The sequence below is a fragment of the Canis aureus genome, chromosome 7, assembly GCF_053574225.1.
Source record: "Canis aureus isolate CA01 chromosome 7, VMU_Caureus_v.1.0, whole genome shotgun sequence".
Classification (NCBI taxonomy): Eukaryota; Metazoa; Chordata; class Mammalia; order Carnivora; family Canidae; genus Canis; species Canis aureus.
In genome coordinates this window covers 48,531,908-48,559,854 of record NC_135617.1, presented here as the reverse complement: position 1 = coordinate 48,559,854, position 27,947 = coordinate 48,531,908, and the positions used below count along the sequence as shown (strand labels likewise).

At 38.3% G+C, this 27,947-nt stretch overlaps 1 protein-coding gene across 26 annotated transcripts in view; it reads right to left on the bottom strand.

Annotated features, from left to right (window-relative positions):
• Positions 1-27,947, bottom strand: part of DST (dystonin) — a 480,488-nt gene that overhangs the window by 331,097 nt on the left and 121,444 nt on the right. For 4 of the 26 annotated variants that reach the window (XM_077903556.1, XM_077903557.1, XM_077903558.1 and 1 more), the window contains exon 1: positions 23,852-24,006. The exons of 19 other annotated variants lie outside the window; for them this stretch is intronic. In XM_077903556.1, coding sequence (XP_077759682.1) covers positions 23,852-23,942 — 91 coding nt within the window. In that variant the 5' untranslated portion in view covers positions 23,943-24,006. Of the gene's footprint in view, positions 1-23,851; positions 24,007-27,947 lie in introns of those variants that run through there. 3 more of the 26 variants (XM_077903563.1, XM_077903564.1, XM_077903565.1) reach the window with 2 other exon arrangements.

The following is a 27,947-nucleotide window of genomic DNA, read 5'->3' as shown; positions in this document are numbered from 1 at the left end:
CATATTTAAGTTCTCTCCTACCAAGATCTTTGTGGTCTTTGCTCAATTCTAATTCCACAGTGTTCTAAAAACCAAGTACAAATGTAGCCTTGTGAGATCCTACACAGAGACTCATCACCAAGCAATTGCCCAGACTCCTGACCCATGGAAATTGAGGTAATAAACGGTTATTGTTTTAGGCCACTAAAAAAAAAAAAAAAAGATAAGGAATTTAAATAGACATGGGGGGGCGAAGAGAGATGCCATTGAAACAAGAAAATTTCAATGAGGACTATTACTTTCCACTTTGGCATCTCCCTTTCTAAAGATACTTCTCTTAGGTAACCTTACTGATCTAATTATCTCCTTGAATGAAGAATTTATTTTAAAAGGCAACTTCACAGTTTAAAGTCAACTGAGAAAATAGCCTTTCTAAGAAAATCTAAGAGCCATTTGATTTTATTTTCCTTTCCAGATGAAGACAAATGACAGTTTATATATGCAGGTTGGATATTTGAAAAGCTACTTGAGAAAATAAGACTTTTGAGGGGTACTGTGAGATAAATATTTATTTTTCAATAGAGATAGTATTTTACCACTAAACCCTATAACAAGAAATAAAGTATTTCCTTTGACTATGTTCCCCCATTTTTACTCAAAACACAGTAATACAAATTACTTGTCATACTTTTATTAAATCATATTTATGGGGCGGCCTGGGTGGCTCAGCAGTTTAGCACCACCTTCAGCCCAGGGCCTAATCCTGGAGACCCAGGATCGAGTCCCACGTCAGGCTCCCTGCATGGAGCCTGCTTCACCCTCTGCCTGTGTCTCTGCCTCTGTGTGTGTGTGTGTGTCTCTCATTAATAAATAAGTAAAATCTTTTTTAAAAAATCATATTTATGTGGGGACACCTGGGTGGATCAGTAAGTGAGCATCTGCCTTAGGCTCAGGTGGTGGTCCTGGGATTCAGTCCTGCATCAGGCTCCCCAGAGGGAGCCTGCTTCTCCTTCTGCCTATGTCTCTGCCCTTCTCTTTCTCATGAAGAAATAAATAAAATCTTAAAATAAAATAAAAATAAATCATATTTATGTATTAAAAGAAATCATGATGGGGGTACCTGGATGGCTTAGTTAAGTGACTGACTCTTGCTTTTGGCTCAGGTCATAATCTCACAGGTCATGGGTCAGCCTTGTTCAGCAGGGAATCAAGATTCTCTCCCTTTGCCCCTCCCCCTACTTGCATACACTCTCTTCTCACATAAATAAATCAATCTTTTAAAAAAAGGAAATCATAATGATTTTTCTAAAGGTCAGTGGACATCACGTCTGGTCTCCATTATGATGAACTAATACAAGAAAAGTTGTGCTACCTGGTATTTTACCAGAAAGTTCTAAAAGTTTCTGTGGCAGGCAGAATAAAAGTCCCCCAATAATAACCACATCCTAATCTTGCAGAACCTGTAAATACATTACCTTATATGGTAAAAGGGACTGTGCCACTGTCATTAAGTTAAGGATCCTGAGGTGAGACAATCCTGGATCATCCAGGTGGGTCTTATGTAATCACAAGCATCCTCATGATAAGGAAGCAGGAGGGGGGGAAAAAGGCAGCAAAGCAGGAGGATCAGAGTGAGAGAAGATGTGGCAAAGCAGCAGAAGCGGAAGTGATATGCCAGAGGAATGAGGCCATAAACCAAGGAATGAGGGCAGTTTCTAGGAGCCAGAAAAGGCAAGGAAACAAGACTCTCTCCCCTACAATTCTAGAAGGACGAGTTTTTGGTGACACTCTTTAGCCCCTAAGGCCCATTTTAGATTTCTGATCTCCAAAACAGTAAGATACTAAATCCGTATTTTTTAAGCTACTATGCTTGTGGCGATATAGAGTAGTAGGAAACTCATACAACTTCCTTTTGGGGAAAACTGTCCATTTTTTTTTAATAATGAGTACCATGCTATTCTGAAAGTAAGGGCCAGAGGGAGGAGAGAATGGGAAGGAAAGGTTTCTACCTCCTAAAGGTGCAGCAAAGGATACACTTACATGAGTTGTTCGGTCTTTTAACAGATCTAAATGTGGCACCAAAAGAAGTCATAAACAAGCCAAATGGGCCAATGGTCATTAACCTTTTCTTTTCTTTGTAAAAGTTTTATTTATTTATTCATGAGATACACAGAGAGGGAGAAGCAGGCTCCCTACAGGGAGCCGGATGTGGGACTCCTCAATCTGGGATCCCGGGATCACGCCCTAAGCGATCACGCCCTAAGTAGAAAGCAGACACTCAGCCACCCAGGAGTCTCGGTCATTAACCTTTTCAATATTAAACATCACTTTACTCCACCTTTCATGGGTCCCATGATCTGAAGAGTGTGTAATGAACTACATTTAATAAATAATAATTTTCCTTTTTTTTTTTTTAATTTTTTATTTATTTATTCATGATAGTCACAGAGAGAGAGAGAGAGAGGCAGAGACACAGGCAGAGGGAGAAGCAGGCTCCATGCACCGGGGGCCCGATGTGGGATTCGATCCCGGGTCTCCAGGATCGCGCCCTGGGCCAAAGGCAGGCGCCAAACCGCTGCGCCACCCAGGGATCCCCAATAATTTTCCTTTTTATTTGGACATACTGTACAGTCAAGCAGATTGGATAATCCATATAAAATTCAGAATAATATAACTTCTGCCAAAAACAAAGGAACTTGATCATCTGGCCAACCTTATTTGCGATGTTTTTGGAATACCAGAGAAGGGTCCTAATCCCAAGATTAGGGATTAGGTTCTCTGATATATAACCACTGACACAGAGCACTATCACCACCATTTAATGAATTGCATTATTTTCTAAAGGAATCCGTTCCCTACCACCTTCCTAACCTCTTTTTCCCAACTGCCATATAAGAAAGCTTTTACTTTAATGATAATATGTGTGTACACACTTAGCACTGGATCTGACCCTGGAGCATCATTCAATTAATGTATGTCTCTTTTCCTCCTCTATTTCCCCCTTACTGCCTTTTCCATCTACAGCAAATCCTACATGACAAGTGCATCAACATAACAAAAACATTTCTTTCAAACCAATTCACAAATCTCAAATTCCTAATCTCCAGAACTCAGATGTTAGCACCAAAAACATCATTCTGATAGGTTTTGTCATTCCTCAAAATAATTCACAACATCCACCAAAAGCATAAAGTGAGCTCTAAAACAGCCAAAACAAATTGACCAGAGAGAAGAAAGAGATGGAAAACTGGGGAACACCACAAAGTGAAGCATCGGTCACTAAACAGTCCAAGGGACACTGTACATTTCTCAAAGAGGTTTGCAGAAAAAGAGCTCAATGAATTAAAATACTACTACTTGTAACTTAAAGGTTCTTGAAATCACATAGCAATTTTTCATAATTCTATCAGGTCTCATAAATTTAGGAATACCAGTTTTACTTACCAAAATTATATAAAACAGTATACATTGATTCTTAATTATAATTAAGAAAAAAATATTTATTAGGCCTCTTCATCCTTATTTGGACTTAGGGTTTTTTAAGAATGTCCCTAACAATACAATCAGAAATGCCTTTTTAAAAAATGTCAGTTCTTTAAGACAACATTGGGAAATAGTTTTCCACAAGCAAAAGGTCAAGAAATCTTTATATATGCTTAAGACATGTAAAAAAAAAAAAATAACAGGTGCTACAATAGTATTTATTGAGCCCCGCTGTGCTGTCAGGCACTCTTCATATTGTTCTGTCTTTTAACAGATCTAAATGTGGCAACAAAAAAAATGGGAGACTGTTCTTGCCTTCAATGTTTACAAGCCATTGGTAGTCTTTATGAACTGCCCACTGAAGTCCATGGTCTGTTTTTCTGCTAAAGTATCTTTTCTTGTTGATTTATATAAACATTTCATAGAGTAAGAATAGTAACACTTCGTCATAAATAAAAATTCAAATAAAATCTAAACAATTATTTAAACAAGTCATTTAACAATTCTGAAGCAGGAGTAATTTACTTAAAATCTATCATACCTACTACTGCCTTACAATCAAGAATATCTTTAACCTCAAGAGACATTTTGCAAGACAGGTAAGAGCACAGGCTTTTTTCTTTTTTTAAGACTTTATTCATGAGAGACACAGAAAAAGAGGCAGAGACCTAGGCAGAGGGAGAAGCAGGCTCCCTGTGGGGAGGCCCATTCAGGACTGGATGCCAGCGTCCAGGATCACACCCTGAGCAAAAGGCAGACACTCAACTGCTGAGCCACCCAGGAGCATCCCAAGAGCACAGGCTTTTGAGACAGGTGGCCTGGTTTTGAATCCCAGCTCTGCCACTTTTGCCAACTTCCATTCAGGCATGTTATTTAACCTTTATCTGCCTCAACTTTATTCACGCAAAATGGAGATAATTTAAGGACCCTGATTCATATGGTTACTTTGAGGATGATGTAATAATGCACACAAAACACTTAAGCTATGCCAAGCAGATACTATATGCTCAGTAAGTGTTACGTGTTATTTTCAGTGGTATGTCAGTGCAGCTAATAACAGCTTGAGTGAGAGCTGACTGTTGAATTTTCAGGATTTTGGTTGCCAATTTTTAAATACAGATATCATTAAAAATTAAATTACATAAAACTACAATTATATAAATGACATTAAAAAAAGAATATCCAAAACTCATCACTAATTACTCTTATCTGTGATCATGAATTTATTTGCATCTATTGTACATAAGTAATAGTGTGCTATTGCAGAGCTCTTTCCAATCCGCAATCATCATTGATTCATCATCATCATCAATGATGTCAAGTTGATAGCCTGAAATTGACCAAGGTGAAGGTATTTACATCATAAAAAAAGCAAATGCTATAAATCAAGACTTTTTTTTTTTTGACTGGGTGAAATATTTGTCAACACACCACTGCCTGTTAATTTGAGCAATTATTATAGTAAGTCATCCTTAATTTCTTTTTCACAAGGCAAAAAAACAAAGGGTGGCAAATCAAAATGTTAGTTATCTCTAGTCTACTTCTTATCCCTGTACTACATATGCAAACTTGACTATGAAGCTCAGGTTCCTTTCCAAAACTGTGTCCCTAAAGAACCACATACATTTGTCTGTAACTGCAGCAGACAGGAGCCTTGCCTTTTCTGTACTGCTAAAGCCAGAGAGATTCAGTATTCTTTAAAAATAACAAGGCTAATCTGACATGGTTAACTATGAAGGCCACCTTAAGGAGATAAATGCTAAATGCCAAACTGTCATCAGATATAGTCCACACAACTCTTAAAATTGTTTTGACCTTCTGACATTACTTAGCAACTCAAGTCAATATCAAACAGGCCCACAGTCAGTCTAACTGAAACAAGAATATTAACTTCCAAAACAACAGTCAAGTACTCAACTGCCTTCCAACTGCTCATTGCATGTTACATGTAGGGACCTAATGCAATACATATATAAATAATGTGTTCAAAGGGACCACTAAACATTTCAATTTATGTTAAGAATGTGGTAATGTTTACACTGCACAGAATGAAGCTTGCCAAGGAAACTGGTTGGCTGGGCCCTTGAGGCTTACCCTACTTGGTCAGGACCAGGAGCAAGGGGAAATACAGCACATGCATCTATCTGGGTGCTTAAGTAGCACAAGGACTGTCCTAGGGCAGCATGAGTAAGTAGAAAAAGCATTAACTAGAATCAGTATCTGGGCTCCAGTTCCAATTCTGGTGCTAACTAGTCCTGTGAGCTTGATACTTCTGAGCTTAATTCTCAGACATAAAATGCAGGAGCTAAATTATACAATCTTGGTTCTATGATTTTGCTCTATTATTATTCTGAATAAATGTGCTGTCACTATAAAAAGAATATTTCCTCTCTGCCTAGCCCACTATGGTAACATAGTTGTTTTTTTTTTATTAAGCCAACTCAAATTTATGTATCACATAAATAGAAACATTTACATTTCATATGAAAATATAGAAATCTTATATATTATGTCTTACCTCTCCAGCCACACAACAACTTTTACATTTGGGGGTTATAGCAATACAAAGGCAAATGAACGAACAGGAACCATGCTTTTTTCCTTTCTATACCCTTCATCAAGCTGAGTCCAGAACTTCTGTCAAACAGAAGGAACTTTATAAACATGTGGAGAAACTGTCTATTAGGGACTTTGAGGATTTAAGTCTAAAACATTTCTATAGTGTATCTAATTATAATTTAAAAAATTAATGCAACATTTATAACTTCATATGACCCTTAGAGAAAAAAGGAGGGCCTTCTACCTCTGGGCATGATAAATTAACAGGGGCTGGATTTGCCCTTTCACTTTACAGAACTATTTTTGTCTTTAAAAAGAGAGACAAAATTTATGAACCACAGTTTTTGGACATTAGACAATGGACAGAGGAGATGAGAATGATCTCTGAGAAAAGAAAAACAAACAAGGTAAGTCCTACTGTCCCCCCAGCATACTGCCCGCCATGACTTTCCAGTCTATGGTGTGTGCACGTGTGTGTGTGTGCATTGTCTGTGCCTGTGGAGGGGAGGCGGATGCAGCTAGGGTTGGGAAAAGTGATGGGAGAAGGCCAGCAGTCTCTTTCAGTTAAGGAGACAGTTTTAATCTGAGGAGGTTAACACAACCAGAATTTGAAGGGCAGAGAACCAGAATAAACTGCACAAGAGCAGAGCAAACTCTAGACATATACAAGAGGTTGCATCTTTATTTAAGTAATGTATACACTGTGCATACAGAAACTAACAGAAGTCAGGTAAAGAACCATCAGAAAGCTACAGGCAGAGCACAAAAGAGTGTTGCTTCTGTAGTGGGGAAAATCAGCCATATACTAAAGCCTGCTCTAGTCCTAAAAAAAACTTTTTAAAAACAACCCTTGACAAGATCAATCTATTCTAAGTATTTAACTATATCATAAAACAAAATTCAGAAACATTTAAAACAACCCATTGAAAAATTTCAGCACCCAACTAAAAAAATTAACAATTTATTAAATGTTCATCTATTTAAAAAATTTCCAGACATGTAGTGAAGCTGGGAAATAAAACCTTTAATGAGGAGGAAAAATAATCAAAAGAACAGACCCAGAATAACAAATACCAGAAGTAGTAGGCAAAGATATTAAAATGGCTATTACTAATATACCCCATACATTAAAAAAGATAGAGGATAGATGTTAAAGAAAAGATGTAAAAGATAGATGTTAAAGAAAGACATAGAAGACAGAAAAGAAATCTTAAAAGATCCAAACTAGACGGAAAATACATTAGGCTAGATTAACAGATTAGACATTATTTAAAAAAAAAAAAAAAAGATTAGTGAACCTGAAGACAGTAACTCTACTTAGGTAGGTTAAGAAACTGAATTCAGAAAATCTTAAAGCTCAACATCCTCAGAAATTCATTCATCCAAAAACTTAAAAAAAAAAAACCAAAATAATTAGGGGCACCTGGGTGGTTCAGTCAGTCCAGTATCTGACTCTTGGTTTTGGCTCAGGTTGTGATCTCAGGGTCATGAGATCGAGCCCCATGTCAGATCCCATGCTTAGTGGGGACTCTGCTTGAGGCTCTCTCCTCTCCCTCTGTCTCTTCCCCCATTCACATGCTCTCTCTCTAATAAATAAATAAATCTTTTTTAAAAATTAGTGTCCACAATATGCTGAATATGGTAAACACTGGGAAGATTTAAAACACTTGAATTAAAAAATGTTTTCTACAGTTTCCCAACTTAGTTTTGCAAATCTGAAAAATATTCAATATTCCCTTATTTGATCTTATAAACAAATATGCAGTTTGTTTTCATTAATCTCCCCAAGGTATTTCCATAACATCTTTTACTATCAGGTACTAAAGTAAGTATACTGTAAGTAGGGGGTTAATTTATACTCTAATCCAATGAAAAAGAATGTGTACTGTAATGGGGCTCTACCATAATTTCTTTATCCCTACTTATTAGAGAAATAAGTTTGTACAAAACAAACTAAGGGACACAGGGCACACTGGCCTTACCAGGCAACGGGTATAAAAAAGTTACTTGTAAGATTCTTTATTCAGGGGATCCCTGGGTGGCTCAGCAGTTTAGCGCCTGCCTTTGGCCCAGGGCGTGATCCTGGAGTCCCGGGATTGAGTCCCACATCAGGTTCCAGGCATGGAGCCTGCTTCTCCCTCCTCCTGTGTCTCTGCCTCTCTCTATGTCTCTCATAAATAAATAAATAAGTTTAAAAAAAAAAAAAAAGATTCTTTATTCATACTGAATGTAATGCACCTTATGTTCCAGAACTCATCTTGCTGGCTTTCCCTTAAAGACTGAGATCTCCTAAAGGAAAGCAACATCATCTTTTTCATCTTTGTGTATATCATGGGCACCCAAATTTTTACATAATTTATTAAATAAATGAATTAAAAAATTAAGTCAGATAAGAAACAAAACAAACAGCAACTCTGGCTAAGGATGGCACATCTTAGAGACCATTATTACATTCCTCCGCCCTATTCCAGTCAGTGTCTCCTCGCCCCAGTGGACTTTGCCTAAGAAGACAGCCTGCAAATGTGCAATCAAATCAGATACTGAAAATGATAGCTGAGGTCATAATGAACCACCTCAGCCATAAATGATCATTCAAACCGAGGGTCTGTAAATTGTTTATGAAAGTGGCAGATGGTCTGTTAAGGCAATGTCACTTAATAACCACAATGCTGCTTATAAATTATACCTGTCAGAATCACGTGGAGGAAGCTTTTCTAAAAAGCAGCACTGTTTCATCACATACAAGCAAATATGTAAGAAATATCTTCTTTTAAACTTCTGACTTTATTTGTGGTGAAGTAATATATTTATTCTATATTTATTACAGAAGTAATAGATATTTTTAAAAGCTGTTAATTAATTCAGACTGAAAAAGAAAATCTCACCCCCTAGAGTTGACCAATATTAACAGTTTTGTCTCTTTCATATTTCTATCTTTTAATAGATCTTTTAAATAAAAAAAATGCCACACATATTAGTCTTCTGTCTTTTATTTTTCCTTAACATTATGTCACAGAAATGTTGTAGGTAAATACTTAAGAGATCTCACTCATATTCTTTATTTGTTTAACATGGAAAAATCAAATTTTACTCAACTATCCCCTACTGAGTGAGACTCATTCAGGTTGTTTCCAGTATTTTACTATTATAAACAATGTCACAAAAATATCTTGAATTCTACTTACTGCCAAAATTCTAAAATTTTGGTGGGTCAGAGAGTAAATGTGCCTTCAGCAGCAACCTCCCTTCCCCAAAGATGGTAACAAATCACATGTCATAGGCAGTATAGGAGAGTAGTGTTTCCCTACATTCTTGCCTGTACTAGATGTTATATTTAATGCTTTTGAAAGATGATGATAAGAGTACAAGTGGAGATTAACTTTTAAAAATATATACTATTTCTAGCTTTTTGCTAAAATCCTTTAAATTTCTCCACAGACTTGCCCACTGTCAAAAATTTGCCAGTTAATCTTCAATTAACCAATGAGCCATGCTTATAGAAATGTACTTATAATTTCCAAACAACCAACACATTTTCTCTTACAAATGCTGTTTAAATAATTATGTAATCTAGGCTAATACAAAGCTGTATTTTTAATTTAAAAATGGTAAAAAAAAATGTACAATATACACTGACATTTTGTAGTTAATCTAGAATATTTAAAATACCTAATTTCGGATCTATTTTTTAAGTTTAATAAATATATACAACAGGAGTGTTCCTATTAGAAATACACTTTCTGAATCACATCCCTCCAACCATATAGGTACCTACTATTATCATAAAAGGAGCTGAGGACACTGGGACACCCAGAAGAAATACATATGATCAGGGAAGGGACTAGAAAAAGGTAAAATGGAAGGAAACCCAAAATAGAGCCAGGCCACCATTAAACTAAAAACCTCTATCTCCCAATTTCCCAGTAATATCAAGAGAAAAGCTCCCTCTCCTTTTTTCTCAACTCTTTCTTTCTCTACAGCCCCACCTCACACGCATACCATATGCCCATTTGAGGTGTGAGCAAACTTTCCATCCCTTCCACTGTCACTCCTACCTACTCTTTAAATGTATTAGAAATGAGGTCACATAGTATCATATTCTCCTCTTTTCAGCCCCAATTCTCAGATTCCAACCAATCCTCAGATTGCAGGTTATGGGGAAGGGGTAAAGTATGAGGGTGCTCAATGGCCCAGATCCACCTTCCTGCAGCCTGCATTTGGTAGTTAACCAGGAAACAGTCAAATGTCCACATGCTGATAAAAAGCTGCAGCCAAATTGGTACTGAATCTTTTAAGATGGAGGTATATTTTAATTGTATATTATAATTCTAATTTATAATAAGCACAATCTATTTCTTAAAGCCCCAGAACACTGATGAGTCTGTTGCATGCAATTTATCATCACTGGCCTAACACTGGTCCCTCAAATATATAAACATCAGGAGTGTCTGCCTGGCTCAGTAAAAAGAACATGTGACTCTTGATCTTAGGATCATGAGTTCCAGCCCCTCACTGGGTGTAGAGTTTACTTAAATAAATAAAAAATAAAAAAAAAATTAAATCCAACACTGAAAATCCAGCATTGTTCCACATGTCTAGAATGCCATTAAGACTTCTGTTACTGCTTCGTTTTCTCCACTCATTTCTTCTGTATTATTTTCCTTACTAATTGTCTAGCAATTCCATTATGTGACCTAAATACACCCAATGAAAGCATCCCTTTCATCCACCAGCAAGCAAAAAAGGAGACCAAGCAATGCAAAGAACCAGAAAGCAGGAGACTTCAGTTTTGATCTTGTTTTTCCCTTTGCTGGTCCCACTTCTCTGGACTTCAGTTTTCTTGAGGATTAAATGAAAGGACATAAAAGTAGCACACTCAATGTTTCTATCTTTCCCATTCTGATTCTCAAAGGTGGGCAAGGAAGAAAGCAGAATCAGGGTTAGATGCAGAAGTATCCAATAGCTCTGTTATCTTAGGAGGCAGGAAGAACAAAGGAACAGAAAAACAAATCTAAGTGGCTTAAGCAATCCCCTAGAATGAAGATGCTTCAAAACTGAACACCACAATCCTTAGTCCTGAGGCTACAACTCAGACTCAAAAACATGTGACTCTTTTTTTTTTTTTTTTTTTTTATTTATGATAGTCACACAGAGAGAAAGAGAGAGAGGCAGAGACACAGGCAGAGGGAGAAGCAGGCTCCATGCACCGGGAGCCCGATGTGGGATTCGATCCCGGGTCTCCAGGATCGCGCCCTGGGCCAAAGGCAGGCGCCAAACCGCTGCGCCACCCAGGGATCCCAACATGTGACTCTTAATCTCAGAGTTGTGAGTTTAAGCCCTGTGTTGGGCTTGGAGCCTACTTAAAAAAAAAAAAAAAAAAAAAAGGTTTCAAAAGGAATCAATAATCATTTTTGAAAACAAAAACCAAAACCATGAATATGGTAAGCATTTCAAAAATTAAATATGAGATAAATGCCATAAACAATAAATGGTAAATATGTCAGAAAGTGATGTCAAGAATAAAAATACCATATCAGTATAAAATAATACATTCCAACCTAAAAATAACATAGAAGACCACAAACTTTCCTGTATCTATTACCATAAGGATCTAACATACTTGCTAGCATACAAAAGCACTCATTAAATATTTTCTAAATGAATAAATGATGACTTAATTCATTAAAGTGAGCATTATAGGAAGATAAGAAACCTTGGCAATCATTCATTTTAATTTATAAACCCATCCAAGTCTAGTTAGTTAGCATAAGAGTCAAGAATGGAAATCAGGTTCCTGATTATGAGTCCTTGCTTCCTTTATTGTTGAATTTCTAAAATTCAAAGTGATTAGAATTATTAAGTTAGGTATATATATAACTCAAGAATCCACTCAACCATGAATTAGGCAGTACCTCAGAAACAGTTAAGTGGCTTATATAATACATGACTTCTTTCTTATCTTGAAAATTTTTTATTTCTGAAGTTTGCAATTAGGTCAAAAGATATCAATGTAATAACATTAACCAAAACCCACGATGATACAAAACTGCTTAAAAGGTTTCATGACATCGTTTATCACAATACATAATGGAATATATGCATCAGTCATTAAAAATGTTAATGGCATTAGAACATGCCATGATATATTAAATGAATAAGCAGGATACAGAACTTTACAGTGATCCCATGAATTTTTAAATGTTCTATATTAAGGAAAAAAAGAGGAAATGGAAAAGGGAAATATGTCTGAACATATAATGGAACTACATATTATTCATATTTTGTACATTTCTTTATTTCCCAGAAATGTTAATCAGTTTGTATCAGTTATTTCTCTCACATTTCCCCAAGTACTTACACAGTTCTTCCTTTTCCATTGAGTAATACAAAAATTACACCTTTAGTCAATAGGATAGTTCTTCTGTCGAAATGTTAAACCCTGTAATTTTATAAGCCGCTTCTAGTAACAACGGAAATAAAGGAAAATGGAATTTTTCCCTCAAGTAACTAAATCCTCAAAAGCTAGCAACAGAATTTCTTGCTAAAGTTTATGGATTATGGACAGCCCAAAACCATGTTAAACAAAAAGTTTATGGATTATAGATAGCCCAAACCTACATTAAATAAACAATAAATCAAAATATGGACATCTGCCCATCCCAGAACATATTCAGTGGCTATTTACTTCAACAGAGAATATTTACTTCTCATTAGATATATTACTTATAATCTATACTATTAATGATAACTTTGTATATTAAGATGGGCTACAATTATCTATAGTGGAGTGCTCTCCCAACCAGCTGTCAGAGGACCAAGATTCTAATCTCCAGTCAGCCACTGCATCTATGCAATCATAGGAGCCTTGGTTTCCTTGGCTATGATATAAGGGTACTGGCTCTTATGTTACTTGTCTGAGAGAGCTGTTATACGAATCATATCATATATGTAAAGATATGACAAACACATAAGATGTTGTACCTATTATGATTATCAACTTAATCCAGAGTTTCCTACACCATGTTAAGAGTGTCTCATCCAATCTTTACATTTGCTGAATCACACCTTTAAGTTTTCACTGGGAAGCCTGGGTGGCTCAGGGGTTGAGTGTCTGCCTTTGGCTCAGGGTGTGATCCCGGAGTCCTGGGATCAAGTCCCATATCGGGCTTCCTGCATGGAGCCTGCTTCTCCCTCTGCCTATGTCTCTGCCTCTGTGTGTGTGTGTGTGTGTGTGTGTGTGTGTGTGTGTCTCATGAATAAATAAAATCTTAAAGAAAATAAAAGCTTTAAAAAGAAAAGTTATTTTTCACTACTAAATCCTCAGATTTGATCATTTATATGTGGTATTAGCAGAGTTCTTAAAAACAGATGATAAAATTCTTAACACTGATACCTAAAAATGAAATTTGTCTACTTTAAAGTATTGATTAAATCATTATGATAATAATTTTTCTACAATGCAGAGTGAATGAAACATGAGGTCATATTGTCCAGATGAAATGGTAAGGTCGAGAAAACTCTGATACCATCCAGCCCTCTACAAACACAAAATCTTCTCCCTACTGAAATTCTGCTTTCCTTAAAATAGCCATCCAACCCTTGGATGCTCAGATTCCTTTTCTTTTGTGGCACTCACTTATAATGAGTAGAGCCGGTCCACCTTCCCCAACAAACTGCTCTTTGGGAGGCTAGAGTCTTATAACCCTAAGTGCCTCTTCCTTCTGCAGGCCGTAGTTCCTCTGCATATTTTTTAAGCATATGATCAATAAATATTTAGAATTAAACTACATATTCAATTCAGTGAAGATCAATTTCTTCTGGCCTCAAGTGCTTTGTCCCTTCTCAGTTTTTCTAGGTATATACTCAGTACAAAATGTAATGAAGCTGGGGGAAAATGTATGTTAAAGGTGATTTGTTCACTTGAAGCATGGAATCAATTTCTGACTAGAAATATGAGGCTGGAAACAAGGCAGCATGAATGTTTTCAAAGAAATGCTAATAACAAAAGTATTTCAATTCTATTTTATTATATTAATTCTACTAAAGCACAAATTTAAATTTCTATATAGTATTCTATATGGAAAAGGATGGAAACTAAGTGTATTTCTGTTTTTTCACAAGAACAGTATCCCTGAATTTTGCTTTCTGTAACTTAGAATTCTTCAATCCTTCTTTTCTTCCAAAATATATCAAAGAAAAAATATAAGGATGACAAATTATATGAAGTAGCTATACTGTTATTGCTTCTGAGATTGCTTTGAGGATAAAATCACATTGCAAAGACCTTCATAACCATAAACCCTCCGTTACTGGGATTATAAAATCCATACTATATGCAAAATCAAATTCTGAATTTCAACCACTCAGTTTTTTTAACTACTAAGTATTTCAATATTTTCTAATTATTAGTATGTAGATAAAATTATAAAGATCACAAAATTATAAAGATCATTCACCTTTCCTCCCCTAGCAAAGGTAGTCATTGATGTTCCAGCATTCATAAATGCTCACAGTTTGTGGCTTTTCTAAAATATGCTAAAGGAAAAAAATCAGATAATTTTGTTCTACCTCTTAACTCAAGTGGTTTTAAAACTCAAATATGATCAGTTTTGGTAAAAGCACTGTCTTTGGTCTAAAAAACAAATGCAAACCTTTGTGTTCTTAGATATTATATACATAAATTAATACACTCAGGCTATAATCAAATTGCTAAACTTGCCAAAAAAATTAAAACCAACAACCATCTATTTAAACTACTTCTGGTTACATTTTAAGTAAGTAATCCAATATTCTAGGAGTTTAACTTTCAAATGTTTTGCAGGACATGGACTACTAATTTCAGTTTATCCCTAAAATAGAACAGTTCAACTAATTTTAGACTCAAGTGCTATAAAGCATCATAGCTGCCAACCAGCTGGATACCTGAATCGCAGCAGCAGCATATGCTGATATACTAAGCAAACTGTCAGCTGAACTCTGAGCCACCGCATGCAATCCTATGAAGTAGCTACAATAGTCAATGCATATACCCAAAACAAAATAGCACTTAAAACCAGTATGACTGGGGCACCTGAGTGGCTCAATGAAGCATCTGCCTTCAGCTCGGGTCACAATCCCAGGATCTATCCCAGGATCCTGGGATAGAGCCCTGAGTCAAGCTCCCTGCTCAAAAGGGAGCCTGCATATCCTTCTGTCTGCCACTTCCCCTGCTTGTGCACTCTCTGTCAAATAAATAAATAAAATCTTTAAAAATATATATATAGGACTATGTGAAAGGAAATAATCAGTACCTTATTTAAATAGTATATAATATGCAATGGTTTAAAAGTGTCAAAAAAAGTAAAAAATAAAAAATAAAAGTGTCAAAAGGAGGTAACAGTATAAAAAATTATAAACCATTTGCAAAACACATATCTGATAAAAGACTATTATCTAAAACATACAAAGAATTCTTAAAACCCAACAATAAGAAATCAAACAATCCGGTTAAAAAGTGGGCAATGGAATGCCTAGGTGGCTCAGTCTGACTCTTGACTTCAGCTCAGGTCATGATCTCAGGGTCATGGGACCCAGCCCCATGTTAGATTCTGTGCTCAGTGGACAGTCTGCTTGAGATTCTCTCCCTCTCCCTCTGCCCTCTTTCAGTCTATCTCAAATAAATAAATAAATCTTAAAAAAAAAAAAGTGGGCAAAAGATCTGAATAGACACCTCACCAAAAGAGATAGACAGATGGCAAATAAGCATATGAAAAAATGTTCCACATCATTAGGGAATAATGCAATGCCACTACACACCTATAAAAATGATTAAAATCCAAAACACTGATGACATCCACCGCTGGTGAGGATGTAGAACAACAGGAACTCTCATTCAATGCTAGTGGAAATGCAAAATGGTATAGCTACTTTGGAAGACAGATTAGTAGTTTATTATAACGTAAACAAAGTCTTACCATATGATCCAAGAGTTTTACTCCTAGGAATTTACCCAAATGAGTTGGAAACTTATGCCCATATAAAACCCTGCACACAAAAATTTATTGCAGTTTTATTCATAATTGACAAAATTGAAAGGAAGCAAGATGTCCCTCAATAGATGAGTAGATAATAAACAAACTGTGGTACATCCGAACAATGGAATATTATTCAGCATAAATAGAAATGAGCTATCAAGCCATGAAAGGGCCTGGAGGAACCTTAAATGCCTACTACCAAGTTAAAGAATCCACTGTGAAAAGGCTACAACCTATATGATTCCAACTATGTAACATTCTGGAAAAGGTAAAACTATGGAGACAGTAAAAAAATCAGTGGTCACCAGAAGTTCAGGGGTTGGAAATGATGCATGGGCAGAATGCCAAGGATTTGGGGGCAGTGAAACAATTCTGCAGGACGTTGTAATGGTAGACCTATGACACTTGCATTGGTCAAATCTCACAGAACTGTACAACACCGTGAACCCTAATGTAAACTATGGATCTTCGTCAATAATAAAATATCAATAGTGGTTTATCAATTATAATAAATGCACATCAATGCAAGGTATCAAGAGGGGAAACTCTGGAGGGAAGGGAAGGGACAGATTACATGGAAACTCTGTACATTCTGCCCAATTTTTCTATGAACCTAAAACTGCCCTCAAAAGTAGTCTATTCACTCAAAAAAAAAAAAAAATTAAAAAGGCCACTGGCCTAAGAGGAGCCAAAGGACTTTCGTTCTTGGGTCTACCTCATTCACTATATAATCTCTCCAGTTCAAAATACTTCATATGCACTACTTTATCCCACAATCATGAACCCAGTTGAGGTAGACCTGATGCATCATACCTCTCTGGTTAATAAAGGTAGTATAAAATAAGCCACCAAGTAGTAGTATTTCAAGAATCAAGAATACAAATTGTCACACTGGCATGGCCAGATAGAGAACTCTAACACTGAAAATAAGGGCATGTTTTAATTCACTGGGACAATAGTATCTTTGTTTAATGCCTTTAATACCAGGATTCACTGAGAAATATTTTCACCCACTAGAGAAAAATCAGGACTTTGTCAATTCCCTTTCACGATTCTTTCCAGGAAACATTTCAGGCATTTATCAAAGCAGCCACATTCACTGATGACATTTACAAAACTTAATTCGTTTCAAAATCTCCTCAACCAAAATACACATCAAAAATGTTCACATTAAAATTTTATTTTCCTTTCATGGATATCTAATAATTAGAATTTATAATCCAGCTAAGATATAATAGTTCAAGCTCCAAAGTCTATTTAACATTTGAATTGAAATAAATCTCTATAAATTTTAAACTATTAATTTTGATTTCATGCATCCATTTAACACATCTCAAGCAATCTTAGCATTAATCAAAATTATAATCCTAATAAAAAATCTTCATAAAAACAATTTCTGCAACATTTACCAGTCAATGCAATGAAATTCAAAATATATAGTTTATGTCGAATATACACTTTATGTTCAAATGCCACAAGCATCACTTATAGCTGTATGATCTCAGGAAAATTAACTGCTCTAAGATTCGAGTTCCATATTAGTAAAATGGCAGTAGTTGTAGCCTAGATAAAGAGTTATAAGAATTAGAAACCATACATACATAATTCATTCACAATACCCAGCACTGTCTGGCATATAAGTAGGTGTATAAATGGCAACTATTATCTTTAACTATTTTCAGTTAAAAATTAAAAGCCGAATCCATAAACTTAAGGATAACTTAGAACTTACATGATCACATAACCACTGAACTTCTCATATACCAAACAAAACTGACTCTACAAATCTCAAGTTTATGCAGGAAAAAAAAAAAAGGCTTTTTTGAAATAAAACTAAATGAAAAAATTATTGAAGTATATTGCAAGATTTGGTTTTTAATCATACAGTTATCTCTACAAAGGATTTTTTTTTAAGATTTTATTTATTGGGCAGCCCAGGTGGCTCAGTGGTTTAGCACCTGCTGTCAGCCCAAGGGCCTGATCCTGGAGACCCGGGATCATCCAGTCCCTCATTGGGCTCCCTGCATGGAGCCTGCTTCTTCCTCTTCCTCCATATTCGCCCATTTCCATCTTCCTACAACGTCTATGACTCCCCTCTCTAAAACTTACTGTGCACTTTAGCCAAACATTCAAAATGGACTCTCTGGTTATGCTAATGAAATGGAACGGTCACACCAGTCTTTCCTCTTGAGCTTTCCTCCCTGGTACCTTCACTTTCCTCACAGGGTAAAATCCCATTTGACCTCAAGTACAAAACTTTCCCCAACACCCAATCCAAGCAGAATTATTTGCTTCCTCTTCTGAAAGAGGTAAGAGTAGGTTGAAAAATAATGGCAAATAAAATTGCATCAAAGAAATAAACCAATAAATAAATAAAAGCCTCATTTGATCTCTTACAGAAATAGTGACATACGTCAGCAGATAGCTGCCTGAAATTCCTCTTTGGAAATAGGTAGCGTGTGTAATCGCTAACTTATCAAGAGCTGAGAAGTAGACACTAAAGTCTTTATTTTGCAAAAGCCATTACAGACAGAAATGTCCCATGTAACAGAAGTATCTGAGATTCTTTTCAATTAATAAAAAATACTAAACAGTCTAATGTTCAGTACAAATCTTCTCACTGAATTCATTCATCAGACATAGATAATCTTACAAGTTTTTGTACTCAGTTGTGGAACTAAAACAGAAAGGGACACATGACAGCCTAGATACTCCATCTTCTTGTCACCTTCACAGCTTCAGATGTTTTTATAGTCTCCAATGTCATGAAGAAGACACTTTGAGCAAACAGTCCAGCTCCCCAAAGAGCTAAGCTCCTGGGCACACATGACCCAAACACAGAATTTTCTTTGCCTGGCTACAGAGTAACCATAAAACAATACATTGTTCCCACTGCTTCTCTTTAGATGTCATTTATTGCCTACAATCTTCACTGAGCCAGATAATAAGGCACTTCCAAACTGCTTAAATAAAAAATTTTCAAAAGCATAAAGCTTTTTTAAAGTCCCTAAGCAAATAAATGTTGAGATAACTACAAAAGTCTAAATCAGAACAAAAGAAACTAAAGAAGCATCAGTCTGCTATTTTTGGTTCAAAGTTAAATTCACTAACAATATCTAATAACTGCTTACATTCCTGGAATGATATGTGTTCCTTATGGTATGAAGCAATGAATAAATCCTCTGGCCAATTTAAATCCTTATTATTTGGTAAGAAATCACTTTCAAACCCATGTTGTAACATTATAAAACATTCAACTGTGTCATTTTGAAAATCCTTAGAGACTTCAATAGAGCTTTCAGATATTCTCTTAAACTTTAGCAAAGTCAAATATATTGTGTTAAGGTTGTTAACACGTGTCCAAACTTTAAGCTTCTGCTTTTAGGGCAAACACTTTAGCCTCTGTGTGCTAAAGGGTTGCAACCCTATATCCATTTTTGCCTTACACTTTAACCAACAGAACTTCAACTACAATCAAATGGGTACTTTCCTAGTCTGGTGGAGTAGGCCTGTGAGACAGGCCTGGCCCTGTAACCGTTCTGGCCAGTGAGACACGAGTGAGAGTTATTAAACGGGCTTCTAAAAAGACTCTTTAAAAGGAAACTGACTCAACTAGTTTGCAGTTTCTGTCCTTTGTCTTTGCAATTTTCTTCCTTTTTAAAAATATTTATTTATTTGAGGAGGGGAGGAACAGAGGGAGAAAGACAAGCAGACTCTGTGCTGAGTGTGGAGCACCATGCAGGGCTTGATCCCCCATCCCTGAGATCAGGACCTGAGCCAAAATCTAAATAGTCAGATGTTTAACTGACTCAGCCACCCAAGTGCCCCTGCAAACCTTCTTCTTCCATATGGAAGTAAGACACAAGGACTAGAAGAACAGCCATCTTGTGAAGACAGAATTCTTAACAGCCACTGAGAACTGGCAAAGCAACAATATAGAAGTTCAAGTCCCTTTGGTAAATAGAGGCCCCCTACAACGCCGGTCTGCCTACCTGCCTACCACAGCTTTTCAGTACCCGAGACGAAGAAACACTATCATCTGTTTTCTTTTACAAAAAAACAAATACAACCTTAACTAACACTCATTACCAGATTATACCCATTTCATTTGTTAAAAGAAAAGAAAAAGCCCTAACGCTGTTGTAACTAGCTATCATACTATCATGATGCAGCACAGTTAAAGTTCACTTATTACACAACAGACTATTACATTAAGCCATGAGCAGAGCATGACCAGATGAAATTTGAAATCAAGTTTTTCAAAACCCTGGAAGCCAAGTGAAAAACCACTGATCAAAATCATCCAAGGCTATACAGTATGAAGGGGGGAAATCTTCCCAGAAAGCTTTACACTCCAAATGGCACCAGAGTTGGTTTACACAGTAAAATGACAGGACTTTTCCCAACCACACATCTATGCAGGCCATAAATTCAGAACTGAAAATGAAAACTACAGGTGTATACTCAGTATACACCTCAGTATACTCAGTGCCTTTGGTCACCAAGCACATAGGCAAAATTGCATAGCCCTGAGAGAAGGGACTAAAGCAATTATTCAGTTTTCATGGGGGAAAAAATGCCTTTCTTTCTAAATAATCAAAAGAATTTTTTAGTGATGTTCTAGACAAGTAACAAATCTTCTACTTAGCTTTCACAGAGAATGACATTGAAATACTTTTTACAATTGTCTGGGGATAATTGATTCATTTCCAGATCAATGGGAAAAACATCCATTTTGTGGGATCAAAATAATATACCTTCTTTTTAAATTAAATCTAAAATGTATAATATAAAATTTATTGGGTTCACATTAATGATGTCATTTTCACATTTAACATCCTTTTCAAAAAGGACCAATGTGTTGAGAAAATTAAATCTTCCAATGACAGAAAAGCAGAATTTCATAAAGTGCCAGCTAACTAATATTAATAATACAAAACATACAATTAATTAAAATAACAGTATACAGGTTAGGTGCCTTGCACTGACCAAAACAAAACTAACAAAAATCCAAGAGGGATAATTCTGTCCTTTTGTGCTAAGCTACTAATAAACATGTTCTGTATTACACGGTAAATACACTGGATAATCTAATACATAAAAGAAAGTCATTGACATGAGCAATTTCTAGCATAAACAATAAGTAAACATGTCTCATTTGTAAAGAAATGCTTTACTCACCCTGACTGTGCTATCAGCTGCAGTAATGTGATTTTTTTTAATAAGATACCCTGAATATTCTGGCTACGAATATGTCTTATAAGAGGACTAGAATATGAATTAGAGTACTCCACTCTTCTCTGCAGCAAATAGTTCTGTGTTTTTCTAATTCAGCAAATAGTTGCCTATTTTCACTCAGAAGTAACAAGGCAAAGCAAGACACGAGACCACACCATCTGTAATTAGGGCTCACTCACTTGCCACTACTGTTTTCTACAAAGAGCTAGGATGGAAGTCCTTGCAAGGCCATCTGAGGACTAAGCTTAACAAAACTCTCAACTTCTAAATCTAATACTCATAACTGCTGACAGTATAGATTATTATAATTCTACATTTTGACAACAGACAAATTTTGAATTTGTCCCAGCTGACTCTACCACTTACACTATTCAACAGCTGGGGCATATGATAACTTGGCAACCTGATAATACTCTAACTGAATGCAAACTCATTCTGTAACCAAGGAACTTTGTCAGAAATAAAAATTCAAATAACCTCTCTTAAGTTCAAATGGGAATGTGAAATGTTTGAACAATGCATGATTTCAGAAAATGAGCAACTGTACTTTGAAAGTTTAGTGAACTGACACTCCCTATTCAAAGCCTACAATTCTTTCCTGATTAGATCAGCCCCCATAGCAAGTCATCAGGATAATAAGCATTATAGTGAAGTCATCGTATTGGATACTGATGGGAAATCATAACTGGCTTCAAAACACATTGGGAAACAATGAGTTTCCCAGGTCCCCAGGTTTACATATAACACACAGGCCAATATTCTTTCCTTTCCAAAACAAAATAAAACATAGAACATCTATAAAGCCAAGTACAAACTGATGACCTAAGCATTTTAAAACCACAAAGAAAACGGAGGTAACAATACTCACTTTTTCAGTGAAATTTTGGACTGTATGTTGGAAAAGTGTATGTTTAAGTGCTATGATGGCCATATCATTAAAATGAAGGGTAGTGAGAACCACAATTGCCCTCAGATCTTTAATTTTCTTTTATTTCAAAAGGCAATAGAAACAAGCTTTTAAAGAATGTCTACCTCCTCAAGACAAGTCAAAGCAGCACTTCAGTTATTGTTTTCCAAGTCACCTGATATCACTCACATATCACTGAGGTAAAACTTGATGAGACAAAAATTCATACAGCTACATTTTTTTTCAAAAGTACAAAATGTATATACTTCAGAACTTCCAGACTTTTTCTTTTGGATTTTAAAGAGTATAGGTGTGTGTCTTCAGTAAGGTTTACTAATCTGTATTGCAATATTTTTCATTTTTAATGTTCTGGAGACAATTAAGAACCTTATTTTAAAATGTAAAAACAAACATAAACATGATTATATTACACACACACACATAAATGCTACCGATGTGCTTTAGTCTAAAATACCATTGCACTTGCTCAGTGGCAGTATTATACACAATAGAGTCTTGGCACAAAGGAATTCTGATTGTGCTGTTTACAAAATTCTACGTGGATTAAAAGAATGTCAATAATAAACATGTCCTAGAAAGATAAAACATATTTCTGGGTGGATTTTAAGCAGTTTGGAGATTTGGAATTGTTCAATTCAGAATTTTATATTTCTACTTTCTGCAAACAGAAAACTAATGCATGTCATTTTTAACCATATAATCCCCATTCAATTTACAGAAGTAGAGTTTCTTAAGGCCAAAGCAAATATTCAGTAGATGCAAAACCATCAGAATTCAAATACGAATTAGGCCACTATTAATATATTAAGGCTCTGTGAGCTAGCCGTGGGTGTGGAGTGTTTTGGTCTCCTTACTGTGTCTCTTGTCTATACACACTGAAAAATGATTTCCAGAGACAAAAAGACACTTTAAAATGAGATGGTCCACTTTGTCTAACATTATATTTAACTATACAGTCAAAGTAAACAATAAAAAATTTATGATGTTGGTATAGAATTTCCCGAACATGAAAAATCGGCAGAAAAGCATCTCAAAATAGAATGCTTTACAATTAAATTTACAACAGACGCTGACTTAAGGCTTTCATCGTTCACACAATCAAATAATTTTTATGAATCATAAGGACAGGTATATAGTCACAAACCACAAACATTTTTCCAAATAAAATCATTCTAAAAAAAGAAATGATTTGGCGATGCTTTCGGTGGTGAAACAGTCCATTTATTTAAGAACCCAAGCACCTTATTTTACAGTCAACCAGTATCCCATGCAAAGCAAGAGCAGCAAACAGCAATGCCTTAGTAATCCCATGGAGAATTAATCGGCAGCCACCCTCCCAGGAAGAATTATGATTATGCATGGTACTTAAGAGCTTCTACAAGGGAGAGAAAATGCCATGTATTTGAAACCCAAACCCCTTCCCCCCACGCCACAGCCTATCCAAGGGCGTCTCCAGACCATCGCCCAACCCACCACCCTCTCTGAGTTGGGGTCACTAAATCCCATTCTAAAAGACCTGGTCCATTGCCAAGACTGGTCCAGACACCTGTTTACCTGTGCCCAAGCAGCAGTGGCTCCGGTTAAGCAAAGATAACGGTTACCCTGCTGGTGCGTGCCAAGCCCCGCAGCCGGGGCACGGAGGGCCACGTACCTTTGTACCTCTCCAGGACATCCTCGTAGGCCTGGAGGTACTCCTGCTCCTCCACGTACAGGTAAGCAGCGGGCGAGAGGTACCCCGCCATGCCGAAGCTGACCTAAGCGATGACTGGCCAATTCCCCTTTCCCCCTCCTAACCCGGGGGAGCAGGGCAGTCAGCAAGACGCAGCCTAGGGAACTGGAAAAGCGGAAGGAGCGCAGGCTGGGGGAGAGCGCCGACGCCGGGGGCGCCGGGGGGCGCCGCGGGGCGGGGGGCGCCGGGCAGGCAGAGGAAACGCCCCGGGCCCGGCGGGCAGAGTCTCTCCCAGGTTTCAGCAGCGGCAAATCTCGGCGAGCCCGGAGGCGGCGACGAGCAGCGCCACGCCACGCGGAGGAGCCCGGAGCACACTGGGGACGGGCGCAGGGCGGCAGGCGCGGGGACCCTCCGCGGCCAAGGCGGCCGCCCCCCTGGCCCTGCGCTGCGCGCCTGCTGCGGGCCGGGCCGGGGCCGAGGCCGAGGCCGCGGCGGCGGCGGTGCGGGAGGACCGGCGCGCTGCCTCCGCCCGGGATGCTGCGCCGCGCATCTGCGGCATTTCCTGGCCGCCGCGCCGCAGACACTCGCCCGCGCCCCCGGAGAGGCGGGGAGGGGGGGGAGGGGGGGGAGGGGGGGAGGGAGGCGGAAGGGAGGGGGCAAGCGCGGCGGTCAGCGCCCGGGCTGGCTCCGCTCCTCCCTCCCGGGCAGGGCCCGGCGCCCCGGGGCCCCCTCCGCGGCCCGCCCACCCGGGGAGGTCTCGCGGCCAAGCACGCCCACCCCCGGACACTGGCCGGCCAGCCCGGATCCCCAAGGCTGAGGTTTCTATTTGGGACCCACAACAGGTGCCTGGGAAACAAAGCCGCAGATCGCGGTCGCCGAGGAGCGCAGCCCCCACCCCGGCCTACCCCCACCCCCACCCCACGGGCCGAGCGGTCCGCCGCTCTCCCCAGGGAAGGGGTGACGGGAAGGGTGGAAAATACTCTGCTACGGCGCTTGTGGCACGGAAGGACGCCGGTCACTCAGCGGCTGCACGGGGCGGGGGAGGGACCGGGTCCTTGCCCCGGGCACATCGCGGGGACTGGGCGGCGCGGCCTCTGCAGGTGGCCCCGCGCGTCAGGGCCTGACAGCCTGGAAGCTAGTGCGCCTGCGCGCCCGGCGGCCCAGCCCTCGGCCCCTCCCTTCCGCCCCCCAGAGCCCGCCTGCGCCTCTGCCGCTGCGCTCCCGGGAGCCGGCCGCAGCCCCGCGGGTCTCCAAGCCCCGGCTTACTGTGTCCCCACCCCCGCCCCTTCTCTTTACCCGGTATTCATTACACACAGTACTGGTAGCCACTGAATTTGCGAAGAACGGATGCAATTCCCTGAACTTTGGAATGTCGTACACTGATGTGAGTTTTAAGGGTACTCAGACACATAAATGGATGTGTTTAAGAATACTACTGAAGTCAGGATACCTGGATGGCATCTTGCCTCCTTACTAACCGCGTCACATGGCCAAGTTTCTTACCCTCTCTGAGCCTCTCTTCATCAGTAAAATGGGGATAATAGTGCCTACCTACCTTATAAATTTGTGGCTTAGCTATTATTATTAATAAATAAATCAATGCATTGTTGACCATCTGACTTGACAGCTTCATCTTTTGCCCACATCTTCCCTATTTCTTCCTTTCATATGTGCTGACTTTTTGTCCTTGATTTTTTTCCCCCTTCAGTGTTGTAAATCTGGATCATTCTCCATTAACTCTTTAATGGGGCTGAGTACTCCTTTTAAGATTTATTTTTTTTATTCATGAGAGACACAGAGAGAGAGAGAGAGAGAGGCAGAGACAGAGGCAGAGGGAGAAGCAGGCCCGACATGGGACTTGATCCCAGGACTCCAGGATCACACCCTGGGCAGAAGGCAGGCGCTAAACCACTGAGTCACCCAGGGAACCCCCGGGCTGAGTACTCCTTAAAAAAAAAAAGAAAAAGAAAAAAAAAATTGTACACTCTTCAGAGAAAAAAAAAAAACTTACTTGCTTGAGTTAGAATTGGAAATCTTTACTTCTCCTGAGCAACTGGCCTACTTTTGTTATTCCAAACAAAATAAGGCTGTATCTCTCTTTTTTATCCTGACCACTAGTTTATAATCTGAATTTGAGCCCATGTCCCACCAAGCCCTTAGGATCACTAATTTTCTTGCAACTTGGTATGCATTTATGTACACATTAGTTCATGAAGTAACAAGCAGGCATCATTTGTGACACCTTCTTGAAATAAAAGAATTAGCAATTAGATCACTAAAAGGTCACTCCACTTATAGACCACTCACATATATGAATCTTTCTCAAAGCTGTTTTGTCTCCTTCACAATGAGTAGGGTCATTGAGGGCATAGTCTGAGGCTCCATCAGAGACTGAAACCCAGTAGTATCCAGTTTTGTAAACATGATCAGTGCACTCTTAACTGATTTTAACTCTCCTTTTAAAGGAGAGTCAAAATGAACAGCAGCAGCATTGGAAGTTTTCTGTAAAAACAGCCTTTGCCCATGCATTCTTGGAATGGTAATATTGGGTCAATCTGCTGATAATAATAGACTATTCCATGGCAAAGCAGCAGTTAAGCATAGCAGTTAAGAGGCTGGCCTCTGGAGTTAAGAATACATGAATTCAAATTAGAAACCCACTACTTCCTAGTTGTATGACCTTGGGAAGAATCTCTCCCTTTCTCAGCCAATTTCTGGACTGAAAAATGGAGAAAAAAAAAAAGAAAAATGGAGAAAATAATTATACCTACTTCATAAGTTCGTTGGGAGACTAAATGAGATAATGTAGTAAGTGCTTATAAGAGCATCTAACCATGGTGTGCCTGGTAGCTCAGGGGTTAAGCAACTAACTTGGTTTCAGCTTGGGTCATGATCTCAGGGTGTTAAGATCAAGCCCCACGTTGGGCTCCATGCTTAGAGTGAAATCTGCTTGAGATTCCCTCTCTCCCTCTGCCCCTCCCCCCTGCTCATGATGTCCCTCTCACTCTCATTCAAATAAACAAATAATTTTAAAAAATAAATAGGAGCATCTGACCATCAGCAAACTATCATGTATACAGCATTTAACCACATGCCAAAGAATTTGCAAAACATTTTGCACTCACTACTTTATTTACTCACCACAGCCATGACCCTTTAATAGAGAAAACAAAGCTGAGAAAAATTCAAAAGTTGCTGAAGAAAATACAACTGGCTAGTGATAGAGGGAGAATTAAAATCCAAGTTTGCCTGAGTCCAAAGTCTGACTCTGCTAAGATCCTTCAATTCCAACTTTAAAGAATTTACACAGGACAAAAATTCATATTTTACAATAGCACCAATCACCAGCAAACCGTGTATCTTTACAGGCACTTCAAGACTAAAAAAACCCAATCTACTATATCCAGTAACTAAGAACAGCAGATCTATAGCTCTTATGTAAAAGTCATTTATACAATGGGTATTACAAAGCCCCATCCCTTACACCTTGTCATCTTTTCCTCACACTGACCCTGCAAGATAGGAAAGGTGTATAGTCTCTGATTTTAAAACGAGAACACCACTGTAAGTGCAAAAGCACTTTTAAAATTGTCAAGTGTCAGACATATGACACCATCACCAATAAGACTCTCTGAAATGTAAACCTGATTATATCACTGCACTGCTGAGAAATCTTTCGGTAATTCCCCAAATGGTCCAATAATTCCCCAAATGGTCCAATCTCCTCAGTATGGCACACATGCACCTTTACAATTTCTGCTGTTCTCTACCAAATCCCATGCTCTACTATGCATATTACTTGAAATTTCCATTTAGACACATTCCCTATCTTTGTTCTCCAGTTCCATCCCTCCAAAGTGGCATTCCTTTTCCCCCTACTCCCTTCAAGCTCTTCAAATCTCACCTCACTTGACACTTCCCCTGAGAAGCCTCTCAGGAACCTCCCATGCCTCTCTTCCCTGTCCACGTTAGACTTTCCTCTGGGATCTTTTCATGTTAGGTACTTATACAGCCATAACAACGAATCTCTCCCACCGCATTATAAATGTCTAACAATACATCCAGTTATTATATTGGA